This window comes from Anarrhichthys ocellatus, unplaced genomic scaffold, assembly GCF_004355925.1.
Source record: "Anarrhichthys ocellatus isolate YVR2014 unplaced genomic scaffold, GSC_Weel_1.0 scaffold612, whole genome shotgun sequence".
NCBI lineage: Eukaryota > Metazoa > Chordata > Actinopteri > Perciformes > Anarhichadidae > Anarrhichthys > Anarrhichthys ocellatus.
The window spans coordinates 5,804-20,950 of NW_022280586.1; the positions used below are offsets into that span (position 1 = coordinate 5,804).

The following is a 15,147-nucleotide window of genomic DNA, read 5'->3' on the forward strand; positions in this document are numbered from 1 at the left end:
TTAAAAATAAAAGCCCTATAAATGTCTGCTGTGCGGTATCCGTAGACCTTGCGATGCCTCATCTTGAGCTATAGGTGGCAGATGAGCTAACCTCAAATATTTGAATGAATTATCATGTGGGTGAGTGTGTATGCAACACAGGCAAACTCTGGGCGAACCAGATGGTGGTGCCAGTGATGCAGAAATAAAGAAGCAAGCTTACGTCAATATGGTATATTACAGACAAAATAACATGTTTAAATTGTTTTATATGCAGTAGAGGAATAACAGAAAACAGTCAATAGCTAAAATACAACTCAAAACCAAGTCGTCACAGGCTAACAATAAAAAGAGAATATATATATAGCTGGTTGTTTATATAATATATATATATATATATATATATATATATATATATATATATATATACGCAATGAGTCCAATTAACCATTACACCTCTTTAAGTTTCGGGATAACAAAGATGTAGACATTGATCGAAGACTGGTGTCAGGAATCCTTCAGCAAAATGTTGCATGTTTCATCTCGCTTTACTCTGAATATGGAGAGCTCATCTGTAAAACAAAAAGGAGAGCATTATAGCAGCACATGTGAGGACTCATCTATAAAACCAAAAGAGATATAACATTCACAAAAGAATACTAAAACCAACATAATAATGCAAATATACTAATTTGCCAATGTTATATCTAATACATTAACCCAGTGTTATCTGGCACAACAGCATTAGCACAAAAGTTAAATGTCAACATAAATTCCTCTATTATTTGTCTTTTGTCTTAAGTGGTTTTGAGAAGATAACACAACACAAAGATAAAACAGCTTGTATTCTACATTTTTTGTTGTTGCCAACTAATCCCATGAAAAGACCGAAACAAACAATGTGTGTGTGTGTGTCTTTCATATCCTCTCTGTGGCACTTGGTTCAAAGCCTATATGCTCCTACTGAAGACGTGAATCTTTTTTCAAAGATTAAAAATACATAGTTTCATTCTTTAAAACAGCTCAGCACTTTCTGGGTCTTTTGATTTTTTGGCAAACAGTAGTAAATAGTGCATTTGTTGGGGGCTACTTTCAGTTGCGGATTAGTACACATTTGGTGTGCTAGTATTTCCAGCAGCAAGACGGTGTATGCAAGATTGATTAGTTTGGCTCATCAATGTGATTTGATTTTAATAGTTTTTTTGATCATAACAATGATTTTGACAATGGGGCTCTGTGGCAAAGAGGAAAAAAATATCCCAGTCTTTGAATACAATACTACGTTGTAGGTTGTGATCTTTCCATGGGTTTTATTAATAATAAGTAAATATGCAGAGTATTGCAAGCGTTTCTTTCAAAGAGTGCTGACAGAGAATGCAAACTTACGGTGTCAATGTCAAAGCACAGTTGTTCGCTGAGCATGTCAAACTCCCCAGGAGTCATTGGTGGTTCAGGAGACTGACAAGAAGATGGTGTGGTGATTGCATGGGAGCTGGGATAACAGAGAAAATTAGACAATACAAGTGAAGGGACTGTGTTATGTACATTTTGCTATAGGTTGCATTGACAGCACAAGCAATATGCCATAATTAATATATATCTGATAATTAAATGTTAGGGTGAAATTTATAGGAAAAAGTAAGTTTAGTAGGGGTCTCATGTAGTCTTCAAATGAACTCACCGCAATTCCGAGATGGGGATCAGGGAAGATGGTATGTATGGATGGACTGGAAATTGAACAGAGATACAAGAGAGATTAGTGTTGTAGCCTAAAATCTAGTGAGCCGACAAAGATTCAGGGCAAGCACTAAAAAAAACGTGAACCCTTAATGAAGAAATATTTTTTGCACTCTTGCCTTTGCTTGGCTGACTGTTGTAAAGACGTCCGAAGGCGTCATTTTTGGGGATGTCGGGGTAGAGGAACTTGAGCGGGGTCTCTGGGACAACCCCGTCAGAGATCACTTTGTAGTCTCGTATGATGTCGGCAAAGGGAAGAGCGCTGAGACGGTTTTTAGTGTATGGCTCCACAGAGTTGAACTTCACGTCTCCTGTAGTGAAACGTTTGTGTTAGCAAAGCACAGAAAAATATATCAAGTGAAGACAACAGGCAAGAAAGCTGCCCAAAATATATCACTTGCTTTACATAACTGACCTTGACCAAATAGTATTTAAAAATATACTTTTTTGAGCCACATTTATGCGTTTTTCCTCACCATTGTCGTTGTGCTCCACCCAGGTGAAAGTGATTCCTCCGAGGTGGCTCTCACTGAAGCGTAAGAGGAACGTGCCTGGCTCTCTGTCCTTTAGCAGAGTGCGCTCCATCTCTTTACTCACAAAGCCCATGATGTAGCTGCATGGGTGTGTCAGTGAAAAAGAAACAAAAAACAACAATGACTTTTTCATTCTTATTATTATTATCACATTTTAACATTCTACTAACAGTGACATCCATTGTGGTTAAGTTGTGTAGCTTTGTCTTTTGCACTACCAATTGATTGAATTCGCTTATTAAACCTGGATAATAACACATTGTTTTTTATTATGTCTCTTGTTTGCACTATCCACTATGCTGCTGTAATCCTGTACATTTCCCCACTGTGGGACTAATAAAGGATTATCTTATCTTATCTTATCTTTTATCTTATAAAATGGATCAGAGAAAAGAAAGTCTAGCCGCTGTTTGTGAGTGTGTTTTGTGCTTGTACATTTTAAACCTGAAAAATATGAACTTGAGCATAGTAGTTTCTGATTAACTTGTCTTTCTCTGTTGGCAGGCTACTTTGGCTTGTCAACTACTGCATGTCTGAAATGCTGCTGCTATCTTTTTCCTATAAGTGTTGTAGTTTGACAGTGTATAACTACTCAGACAACAACTGAACAAAATGCTGCTAAATATAGTGATACAAGCCAATTTCGTGAGATGCTTCACATCTATAATACAGTGCCTACACTGCAATACATAGGAACTCATTTAATGTGGTACAGGTGCAGTTGCCTTGTTTTACACTGACAACGAAATAGAGAGGCAGTTAGTGAGAAAACCGGCAAGTACGCTACATTCAGCATTATATTTCCTGACTATTTCTTGGCCACACACAGTTACTTCCTGGAGTCTATGCTGGTTGTTTGGCAACCCAACAGCGAGAACAACGTAAACAAACAATAGATAACCTGTTAATTAGTGGGCACTGTTTGGCAAATTTTGTTTCTTTTATAACAGGAACAAAGTCTTTATGCTAAGCCATATAGTAACATCCTAAGAGGAGCAGTCCTACTGCATGGCAGCGATTTATTGGGACAGTTGAGGGGGGTGGACAGTCAGGTGGGGTGAGACATAGCAAGTGAACCAGTGGCTTACTTCTCATTCCAGACTGGCAGCAAGTGCTTCTTGATGAGCTCCAGGATGGAGTCCAGCCACATCCAGAAACTGAAGGGCTTTCCTGGAATATTCTCCTTGAAGAATGAACGTCACACGGAGGAGGTATACAATGAGTACTTTTTTAAAATTTAAACATAACATTAGGTATATAATGCAGATATGAAATGGAATAAAAAATATGTCCAGGATCAACGATACAGCATGGGACACATAACATGCTTTCTCATTGGCCACCAGATAGCACAACCATACGGGAGAAGAGACCACATTGTACTTTGTGGTACATATTATTCAACACTTACCTTGGACAACTTGGACCAGGACACTTGATAGTCACTACAGGAGGCATGCTGACCTACAACAACAACACACAGCAAATAACATAAACGGCCTCACTGAAGTACCCAACACCCAGTGGCTTGGAAGTTCAAGTCTGCAGCTATGAGTCTTGTAGAAATGCCTCAGAGTATTGTACCGAACTCACGCCAGCCTCCAGAGACTATCAGCTAGCATGCCAACATTTACCCGTGAGGTCTGAATACAAAGCTTCAGCCTCCAGGTGAAAAAACATACCTTCAATGCCATCCCAAAACCTACAATCGTGTTCTTTGAAATCTAAAGGGCAAACATACCAAGAAGCTTTTCTCCCAGCATGTTGAGCTGCTCCTTGTTGAGGCCTTGACCCGCAAAGGTGGAGAACTGCCAGCTGAGGACCTCGGAGAGCTGACTCCATGTGGCTCTAGGTGGGTTCCCAAAGAATGCCAAGTTCTGCGGATTATATGAAAGAGGAGGAAAAATGTAAGAGGAGGGAAGAGGGGATGTGGAAGTAGTTTTTGAAAACACCTGTTAATCTAATGCAATACAATTCAACTGCACCAGAAACGACATCCTCTAAAATGATCATAAAGTTGAATCAACTGCTCACTAAAACAGTTGAGTTAGTTTTACCAAATAAAGTGACAACAGAGTGTAATTTCAAATGGAGTGTGTGAGCTCACCCTCGGCTCATCAGTCAGAAGGTTATACCACATGACAGACGCCCAGCCTCCAGGCAGCTGGCTCACATTGGAAATGACCACCAGTGGCAGAGAACACGTCTGGAAGGATTCACACACACACACGGTGAGCAAGTTGCGGCGTCAATAACAGAGAGTCAAACATCAAGTCAAATCTACACTGCTTGTTCTGACCTCGAGATCAATGGTGAGGCCCTGCAGTGTGAAACAAGCCTCAAAACTGAGGGAGTGAAGCTCCTCCGTCACAGAGAGGAGACCCTGCGAAACACACAAAACACAGACCCGTTTTACAGTATATCCCTCTAAGTGCTGCATTGTGAATTTGAATTATGAGGCTCATTCGGCACAACAATATTAGAATAATAATAGTATTTTTAGACAGTAGAAACGACAGTTGCAACATTTACTTATTTTGAATTCAAACAATTAAATATTACAGTAGCATAGGTATTCAGCATCAGTGCTGAGGGACCACTCTGCTGGTATATTAAAGGGACAGATCACCCCAAAATCATCTGATCCAATCAATCTGTACCTTAAATGGTCAACTCATCTTCATTTCTTACCTCATTCCCCTTTGTCCCGTTGATATATTTCTTCTCTTTCAGCTGCTGTAAGATACAAACTCAGTCAGTAAAACAACACAAAAAAGGGAAATTCAACAAATCACCACTTTGACAAACTGGTCAATGCTTTATACCATATCCAAGTAAGTACACACTGATAGTGTATGACAGCTACTGAGAATATTGAAGTATGAAGTAATATAATGACTTTTTCAAGTTATGGGGGAAAACAGCTTTTCCTCTTCTGTCTGAGCGCGATGGGGGAATGGTTATGTGTAGTCCTGCAGGTATTTTCTGATAATAAATGACAAATAAGCGTTTATTCGAATCAGAGAGGAAATGGGTTGTCTTACCAGGTGTCTAAACTCCACAGAGAGGCAGCCGTTTGAGTAGTCCTCAATGTCCATAACTTTAGTGTTGTTGGTCAGGATAAAAAACTGACGACTTCTGAGGAGAAGGAAGAAGGTAAAATAAAGAAGCCTAATTTTTATGCTATCCGTATCTATGCTGACTGTTTTAAGATGACACAAATGCACCTGTAGCTGCTGAAATCTGAATACATTTTCTAAATGCTTACAATTTAGAAATGATAGTTTTGCGTATGGTTTCAAAATAAAAGCTCACAACTCTTAACCTCAAACCTTCTTAACTGTAAAGGAAGACAACTTTGAAACTTCAGCTGTAGAATTTGAGCAACTTGTTGCACCTGGAGGGAAGACTCTCTCCAGGTAAATATTCAGTTACAGTAAAAGTATTTTTAATATTTTTTTAACAAAACTGAGCTGAAAGAAAGACAGATTTATTGTTATGTTACTGACCGCAGTATGAAACATTGTCTGTTGGCCACTGTTCTTCAAACCTGCTAACTTGGTGCTACACTCTTGAATTAAACATCATTCCTACGCCCTGTCTTGAGGTTTTTTGTACTCACACTCTGCCAGGAGGGAGGTCCCTAGAGACACACATATACACACACACATAAATAATGATTAGCGCACAGACACATTCATCTCAAGAATATAACTTTAACATTTAAGATAGATAGATATAATACTGTATGTTAATTTATATTAATTTAAGTTTTTTTTCTTAGCCTAGAAGTGCAAACCATTACAAAAATGTTAACATAAAAGTCTTACTTGTCAAATATTGTTTTCACTTTCAGCTGGTAATCCACTTCTGGAAGTTTAACCAGGAGTCTGAGAGAAATCAGGAGGAGGAAATAATATTGAATTAAGAACCACCATTACTACTAATTATTTAACTACAAACTGACTTTCAAACAGGAGCCAAATATAGCATAAAGAAATCATACAAACATATGATGTCACATATCGATACCTGACTTTGGTGGTGAACTGTACTCCGGTCTTGATGATGAGGGGTTTCTGTGGATGTGTGGGCATGCATGGCTGCTTCTCCACCACAAATGAGCTGAGAACAAACCACAAATCATATGATCAACACAGTTTTGACCATTTCACTTGACAGCTCATGCCTGTAGGGCATTCAAGCCATCAGTTGGCTGTGTTGGTCCTGTGTAATGTGTATGTATGTGTTATCAGTGCTGCACGTACAGTAGGAAGTGGTTCATACATGTCAGTGTTGTCTCATCTTCCATGTACAATCTGCATGTATTTAAATAGGTACACTTTTAATTAAACTATAAAACAAAATGTGAAAACTGGTTTCAAAATAGAAACTCACTGTGTGTGTGGAATTAATTAGCTAAAACTAAAATAAATGCGAAATAAAAGGATTATGAGTAAAGTGTTTATGATCAAAGCACCTAATTACTACAAAAGGTGTAGGAGCACTTGAAAGAGAGTAAGAGCTTCTGTATTACGTTGTACTGTATTGCATTTTTTAAGCACATGTACATACTTTTAGTTGCATCTAATGTTGCGTTGAGTGCTGGTCAGAGTACCTCTTGATGAGGTGATAGATGAGGTATTTGATGCGCTCCTCCATCTGAGGTTTTTGCAGGGGGATTGGGTCACTTTCGTAGGTGACCTTAACAACCAGCTCCACCAGTTTGTCCAGCTGACGCTTTATCTGGAAGAGACTCTGGGCGATCAGAGTAAACCTGAGAGGGGACAGGTGAGAGGGAACGAAACCAAGCTTATTTCATACACATGACCTACAAATAAAGCTAATCTGGGGTTTATCCCCTGTTGGTGATAATTCACACTGGAAACAACTGGATGTAACAACAGAGCAGAGTTTGACTTAGTTTTCAAGCCAAAAATGTTAAATTATATAGGTTTTAAAAGGACCATAAGTAATATATCTAATGTATTAAATCATAAAATACCACCACAATATGTCACCAGAGACATAACTTGAAATACAAGCTTTTCTGATAACAATGCCACAGCCAATATGTGGAAATTTCCATTGTGGTGAGGAACGGCTGTTTTTGTTTTGACCTGTGTGATCCCTCCCACTGCTTATTTCTACACCACTGGTTGCCAGATATGAAACAAACCGGCACACAAACACAGTGTGCTGCAGCCATGGAAAGAAGTACATGAAATTGATTTTAGAGATTAGCCTTTAATAAAGAAAAAACAATTAGACTATTACTAGTTCAGCATTATTGTTGATGAACATCTCTCTGTGGTCCGCGTGCAGCTGGGTTATCAAGGCAGCATTTGAGTTTTTGAGACACAAAGCCAGGTGAAGTCATACCAGCTAATGCTGGCTAACGCTGTCATGCTAACACATGCTATCACTCCTGCCGGAGGAGCAGACGGGCCACGGCTGTTTACTGCCTCTGCAAAAACCAGCATGACCAATATATATACGACAGAAACTCAAAATTGACTCAATTTATGGGGGGCAACCTTCTCCAAAATGTTAAACCCTGGCTATCAATGTTCCCATAATGCTCAACATTGCACGTTTAAAACATGTTCTAGAGTTAACATTGGATTGAAAGTAAAAGATTTCTGTAATTATTCCTTCATTACCAACTCTGCAGCTGGTCCAGGCCAGTGAGCAGCGGACCTCCAATGGCGGCAATCTGCTGCCTGCGCTTCCAGTCCTGCAGCTCAGGGTTAAGCTGAGAGGTCATCAGGTCCTCAATCTCCTTGATCACATCATCCATCTTTGATAAGATCTCCTAAGAAAGGTGTTTAAAACAGCTGTCACGGTTTATAAGACGCAACACGTCTTGATTTGTACACTGATGAGGTGATGGCACCTCTGTAACTTTTATATCCGGAGACATTTTGGTAAGATTGCCTGATCCCTCACATGTCAGAGCTTTGCGTGATGATACAACTGCGTACCTTCCTTTTAAAGTCGAGCCTGTTAAGCATTTCCTGCAATCTTGTTACTTCCTGTTTCATCACATCAGAGTTCTGTCGAGTATCTGTTGATTCTGACACACACACACAACCACAGTACATAGTTTTGAGCATGTTGTGTTTATCTTGTGTGATGTGTGCACATCATATAACAGGGCACACCTCGAGACTGCAGTGTCTTGTAGCGGAAATCAAAGTCATCCTGCATGTCCTCGATGTATTTCACAGCCTGGTCCATTAACTAGACATAGACAGACATTTGTTTTTAAAGTTCATTTAATTGGATGAAATGTAGGTATGACTTTATTTTGATATTCCCTGAAATGTCCGTGTGTTTCAGTTACCTGCACGCTGGCCCTGATGATCCCAACTCTGTTGTCCATGTTCTTCTGTCTCTCAAAGGCCACAGAATTCTGCAATGATTTCTCCAGTGGACCCTGTTGGAAAATCTTCTTTTTAGAAACCTTTTTATTTTATTTTAATTGACTTGCTGTGTTTTTCTTTTTTTAAATTACAGATCAAACGTAGACATTTAATCTGCATTTTTTTTCCTGTAAACTGTATTCTTTTTAACAAGGAATTATGATAGCACTTGTAATATAATACAAATTTTACATTTCTGCCAGAAGACATGGATATGATGTGGTGGTTCAACTACTATGCACACATTTGATAATATGAAACAAGAGTCTACAGCCATGCTAGCAGCTCTGCCAGACTGTATAGCTACACAGGCACAATGGTGCGTCGAGATAAATGTTAATGTCAGCATGCTAACAACGGCCACAGATATTTCCCATCACCACCTAAGTGTAGGGTGTTAGTATGCCAACATTTTCAAATAAGCAGTAACATAAAGAGAGCTGAGGCCAATGAGAACGTCATTAATTATGCAGATCATAAACCATTGGACAAACTACAACTTTGAGCTGAGTGAAAAGTCAGGGGATCACTAATTGTTTTGTAAACTACTTCATATCATATTAGATAGCCAAATAGAGAAATTACCGCAAATGAGAGGAGAGACAGGGAACAACAAATGCGGCCCGGCCAAACACCAACCAGGGACGCCACAGTACGCGGTCGACACTTTAACCTCTAGGCCACCATGGCGCACCGTCAACGAAGTTATTAGGATTCATCCTCTGGGGACCATATCTCTTCCAAAGTTCATGACAATCTACCAATAGTTTTATAGGGGATGTCTAGACCAAAGTGGTATACCAAACAACATCGCCAACACTAGAGCAATGCTTAAAACAGATGATGTCCAATATACTGTCAACAATATGCACCTTGTCCATTAATATGGTGCAGCAGTTACATGACTGCTGGACATTCGATAAGAAGCAGAAATGAAACTCAAATTTAGCTAAAACCTCCAATAATTGTATTTTGCCATCTGGGAGTAGAAAAAAACCAAACTGTAAACACAACACTGATATATTATCATCTTTGAAGTAAAAGGCAAACGTATTAGCAAACAATTGATAAATGTAAGTCCATATTTTTTGAAAATTTGTTTATATAAAACAAATATACAATCATTAACTGTTCATTTAGTTTTACAGCATCTTTGCGGCAGCCTCCCTGGAATACTATGAATTAAAAACGTTTTGGGGTGTTTCAGCACTTTCAGTTACATAAGCGCTAGAAATATCTTGCCATGCTGCATTGTTTCCTGGGAATAAAGTGAAGCGGCTGGGAATATGGGGGTGTATATGATACAGTATACTATTTTCCTGGTAGGCCAGCAGCACTAATTTCCCAGCAGCAGCTGTTTTTTTTGTTATTAAGGAACCAGAAGGGACTTTCCCTCTGAGCGAGACGATGTGACAAACCTGTTCCTGCATGCAGGCGCTGGAGAGGATACGGCGCTCTTCCCTGAGGCAGGTGGAGATAACCCTGGCCATGACAGCAGGGTTTGTCGTGTATTTCACCTGTGGGGCCACAGAAACACACACACACACACACACACACACACACACACATAGAGAGAATATTTCATGTTACAAAAACACCCACACACAAGAAATGCACAAATGCCATAAAAGAACCAACAGCCTAATTGGCTTTACATTTTTGTTTTAGTTTCCACAGTACCCGTTTATCTAACCATCCTTTCACAGAGATGTCTCATCATGGGTCTGCCCAGAGACGTTAGGTTTTTACTGGAAGTACTTGATATATTTAATCGTAAAGGAATGAGGTTCAACATGACTCTGGCAAGAAATAAAAGGAACACAGATCAGTTATGATGAAAGAGTAAATATGAGGCACGTAGCCAAAGGTGTGCACAGACTTTGTACGTGGAGTACAACCAGTTTCGTTCCCATGGCATTATAGCCTGTAATTCTTTGGAATCTCGGTGAACACTCTGAGGGTGTGATCCTCAAAAGGCAAAACAAATTAAACAAAACAATGATGAAGTACTTTACAGCTACTTGAATTCAAGGAAGATCCCTATTAAAAGTAATAGAGCTCAGCCCTGGAAGAAATTACAGTATATTTCTGTTTGACTAAATTCTTTGAAAATAGTCAGGGCTTGAGGCAGTGTAGATTGGGTACAACAGTTATCTATTAATGCACTTCTGTAAAGTTGGGGGACTCGCATGAGACAGATTTGAAAAAGAAGAGTCAAAATTCAAAAAAAAGAAGAAGAGATATTCTGACTTTTAGTCCCTTGTATGTGTCAAGCGCCAAAGAAACACTGGGCCCTACATTTCCCATAATGCAACCATAGCCTCTGTTGATTGGACCCTCCCTGCCTGTTGAATACCATTGTCTTTTAAACTCTTTGCTCCCGTTGTGCAACACAGTCTCCTGTTACAAATCTCCAAATCCATGATAACCTTGAGGACATCCCTATGAGGGTTATTCTCCCAGGCCTGGTTTACACAAGCTGAGTGGTGCTCCCTGTGACTAAACTGATCTTTAAGAATAAAATTGATGGAGAAATTTAAATTTCAAAATATAAACCAGATATATTGTTCTGTTTCATACATGAACGAGACCTTGTTCATTGCTGTATACATAAATAGGGTTATATTAGGCCTATGTTCTGTGAGTTTTAAATATGCTTCTAATACAGGATTGTTTTCCAAATAAAAACCAAAATAACAATGCCTTATGTTCATCCAGTACATCTAAAATACAGAGCAGCCACAAACGTTCCCTCTGTAACACTCCTGCCTCCGCCGCTGTATCCACATCACCACATGCATGGTTTTCATGTTCTGCCTGAGATTGAAGAGTGTGGTGCTGTTTTGCTCATCAGCCAAGTCAAAAAAACACTTAGAAAAGTACCAGTTATTGTGAATGTGGGAAGAGGAAACTTTTTCTCTCGCCTCCAGGTGTGACTAAGTTTTCATGCAGCAGCATCATTGCCAGAATGATGACCGAGGATGCATCAACACACACCTACACGCTCACTTTCATTACAGTAACACCGATGCCACTTAGCAATGTCAGGCAGCGGATTAGTGTGGTTTAGTGTTTCTAGCATTTAAAATCTATTTTTTGTTGACCTGCATCATTTTGCAAAAATGTATTCTGGACACATCTCAGAGATCTCCTGTCAGTCAAACCAGCAGTGTGCTAACATATTATATATTATTGTATTAAATAATATATATATTGTATTTTATCAGAGATTTTAGATGCATCGCTGTGTGTGTACCAGAGGGGTTTTCCTAAGAAAGATTCTGCTTGAATGTGGGTGATGAGACAATCAAATGCATTTTGAATTGACGAGACAAACTTCTCTCACACATCACAACAACAACCCTCAAGCACTCCTGACTACCACACAGGAGTAACTGCTTCCTCTGAGACACAGGAAACAGTGGTGTGAGCCTCATGTGTTTGTTCTGCAAAGGTATATGTCTTCCAGAATAAAATGTGTGCTGAGGCTCATGACGTCGGTGAGCTTCGACCACAACGTCCGGGACCAAACTGTCGTGAGCTCACCGAGCGATTACCTCCAGAATATGATAACACGAAAGAAAGTGACAAAGGATGTCTCTTTTCCCTTAACACATCAATTATTGTGCTTAGACAAGGATTTTAACAAGCAATAAATGGATACGTTATGAAAGAATGGACTGTCTTTAACACTGTGTAAAACACCAAAAACATATATCACTACTTGCATGACCTTTCCTCTCTTCATTTTGACATTTGAGTGTCTGAAGAGTGAAAACAGTTGCTGCTTTTAGGTGACACAGAGAAACAACACAAAAATAGAAACCAGTTACACATTCAAAGTGACTTTTTAATTTACTTCCCTTTAACTTCCAGCTCACATACACCATAGATCAAAAAACCACTTCTCCTTATTACAGACGTTTTAAATTTGAGTGCCGCATATGATGAGTATCGTCAGTCAGTGGTTGAATATTAATTCCGCAATGAAGCTAGCAACTTTTTTTTTTTTTTTAACTGGGAGTGATAGTGTTCAGCAAGTGTAGGGCGATTTATATAAAACCTAGTTTGGTCTGATTTTTTTTTTAAGATAAGTGAACACTTCACCTAAGAAAATATCGAATCTTGTTATGATGAAGAAAATGACCAGACTGAAGACTACTGTAATAAATGCAGATCTCTGTGCAGGTGTATAAGCAAATGTAAGTTTCTTCCCTCCTACTTCCTTTGCATTGATACATGTCAACAAAAACATGTAAGTGAAATCTACTGTACAGTCATCTCTTTCTAACGGTTTTGATCGCACCTTTGCTATTGCATTAGCACTTCTTTTATTTACTCGTTGATGCTCCTGTCTGTCTAGATACACTGCTACATATGTAATCCAATTTCCAGCAAAGTGATGAACAAAAAAAAGATCCTGTAAGTCATTTTCAAAATAATGATATAGTATGTCAAGATAATGAGAAGCTTTCTCAAAATAATTACATTAAGTTAATAATGAGTTTCTTGTTATTTTGCTATACTGAGGCATTCATTTTAGAAAGATTCTCCTAATTTTTGCAATATGAAGTTATTATTTTGAAACACTAAGCTAATTACTGTGTTGTGCAAGTATTGTTGACAATTGAGTGAGTATTGAATATTGCATAATAACTAGGAAATGAAAGGATAAAAGAAGGGTGACACACCTGTAACTGCTGTTGTATGATTTTCATGTTGTGTCTCTGTAGGAAGTTCTGCTCCTGTGATCGCACCTTATCCAACTGGGACAGCAGGTCTGTGAACAGCACCGCCGCCATTGACTCATCGTTAGCTGCTATGTCCCTGAAAAACAGACACACAGTGTGTGGTGTTTAGGAGATTCCCATCAAAACACATGAAGAAGAAGATAGCTGATATTATGCTCTTATAATAAAAAAAATAGACCCCCAACAAAGAAATTCAGTGTGTGTGCTATTACTTTTTAGTCACCCACTTGGGAGCAGCTAAATAAGCTGAAAACACAGTATGTTGCTTATTATCGCCTTATAAAGTTATGAGTGTTTACATGTTTTCACGTCAACAGACGGAGCAACATAAGCTTTTATTTGCAGTCATGTTTCTGGCCACAGGTCTGGTTCACTCTCTTTCGGCTCTGCGTTGTTCTCTACGCACTCGTTACAAAAATGTTCGGCTCTTTAACCATCCACTAAATGGGTCGGTCAGCTGTTTGGGGCTGGGCAGGTGAAGTAGACTTGGCTCTAATGATAATCACTGGGTTTTTTTGGCCCTCAGACTAACAACAAAGTGAAGACAGTAAAGGCTGTAAAACCAAAACTGAGAGTGGAAAGATGCTAAAGCACACATTCCACTTTAAAGGTCCCAAGAACCCAAATTGCAAATATCATATTCTTTTACTAAGGCTACCCTTAGCCTTAATAAAAAACAATGAAAACAATTGCCTTTTTCCTGTAATTTGGGAGATTTGATCTTTAAGGTTGATAAGATGGTCATCTTCAGAAAAGTGCAGGACAATGTTCAACATACACACAAATACCCAGGGAGTAGGACTCACCAATCCTGAGACTCGATCCAGCTGGACAGACCCTGACGGATGTCCATGGGGAAGTTATCGTCATACAGGTAGTCCACATGTTCCAGGAGTCTGATCTCCAGCTGCTGAATCTGCTTCCACTGGCTCATACTGCCATACATACAGACACCACAAAAACATAGAAATCATCATGCACTTAAAGATAAAGTATCATCTTGTAATTCTACAATGTATCATAGATACAGCAGACATATTGTAAAATTTTATTTTTCATATTTGTTACCTGTGCTGTTTCTGCGCTGCTTTTCCGTCAGTCTCATTTACCATGTGGACTTGGTTCCCTCTTTAGCTTTCGATTTTTAATGTTCAGGAAGCGACCTCATTTATTAAGGGGCTGTCCTCATACTCAGGAAACCCGCCCATCCAGACATTATGCAGACACGCAGTATCGTCTGTGTGTGCTGAGAGACACGGGTGAGAGAGGAATAAGGTAACATTTTACCGGTAATAGGACCATATACGTCACAAGACACGTGAGACCGTCATCAGTAAAACAAAACAATTTTTTTTTAAAGGATTGGAATGGAAGAAATATCAGCTATGTCGCAGTGCAAACGATAACTCTTGAATAAGTTAGTAGTTTAATAAGAATAATATTACGAGGTAGCCTACACTAAATTGATGTGATTTAACAGTCATAATCTGTTGATGTAAAGGTGTTTTACTCAGACTACCATGTAGAAAAGGTTACATTTTAATAGCTTAATGTTATAAAATGTTATCTTTTGAGACAGTTCACAAGACCACGTGAACTAAATAATGGCACTGCAATTCAATTCAGCTCAAATCAAGTCAAAATGTTATTCTATTCGGGTCCGTGCACGAAGTATAATTCATTTGCCATTGTTCACGTTGTATAATGAACAATGTCAGTTTA

At 38.9% G+C, this 15,147-nt stretch overlaps 1 protein-coding gene across 3 annotated transcripts; it reads right to left on the bottom strand.

The window, feature by feature from the left end:
• Positions 1-411: 411 nt before the first annotated feature.
• Positions 412-14,637, bottom strand: stat4 (signal transducer and activator of transcription 4). 3 transcript variants are annotated; one of them, XM_031838274.1, is made up of 24 exons: positions 14,494-14,637; positions 14,232-14,360; positions 13,366-13,501; positions 10,093-10,191; positions 8,596-8,688; positions 8,414-8,492; positions 8,234-8,325; positions 7,913-8,064; positions 6,868-7,026; positions 6,282-6,374; positions 6,080-6,139; positions 5,872-5,892; positions 5,294-5,387; positions 4,941-4,982; positions 4,549-4,632; positions 4,357-4,455; positions 3,991-4,126; positions 3,661-3,713; positions 3,338-3,432; positions 2,193-2,329; positions 1,836-2,027; positions 1,661-1,706; positions 1,366-1,471; positions 412-551 (listed from the first exon to the last, which is right to left on the bottom strand). In XM_031838274.1, the coding sequence occupies exons 1-24, from the start codon at positions 14,535-14,537 to the stop codon at positions 528-530; spliced, it is 2,265 nt and encodes a 754-aa protein (XP_031694134.1). In that variant the 5' UTR covers positions 14,538-14,637; the 3' UTR covers positions 412-527. The 3 variants fall into 3 exon arrangements, with proteins under 3 accessions (XP_031694134.1, XP_031694132.1, XP_031694133.1); XM_031838272.1 differs by having other exon boundaries at positions 4,941-4,985; positions 14,494-14,636; XM_031838273.1 differs by having other exon boundaries at positions 4,941-4,985; positions 5,294-5,384; positions 14,494-14,635.
• Between the last annotated feature and the right edge of the window lie 510 nt (positions 14,638-15,147).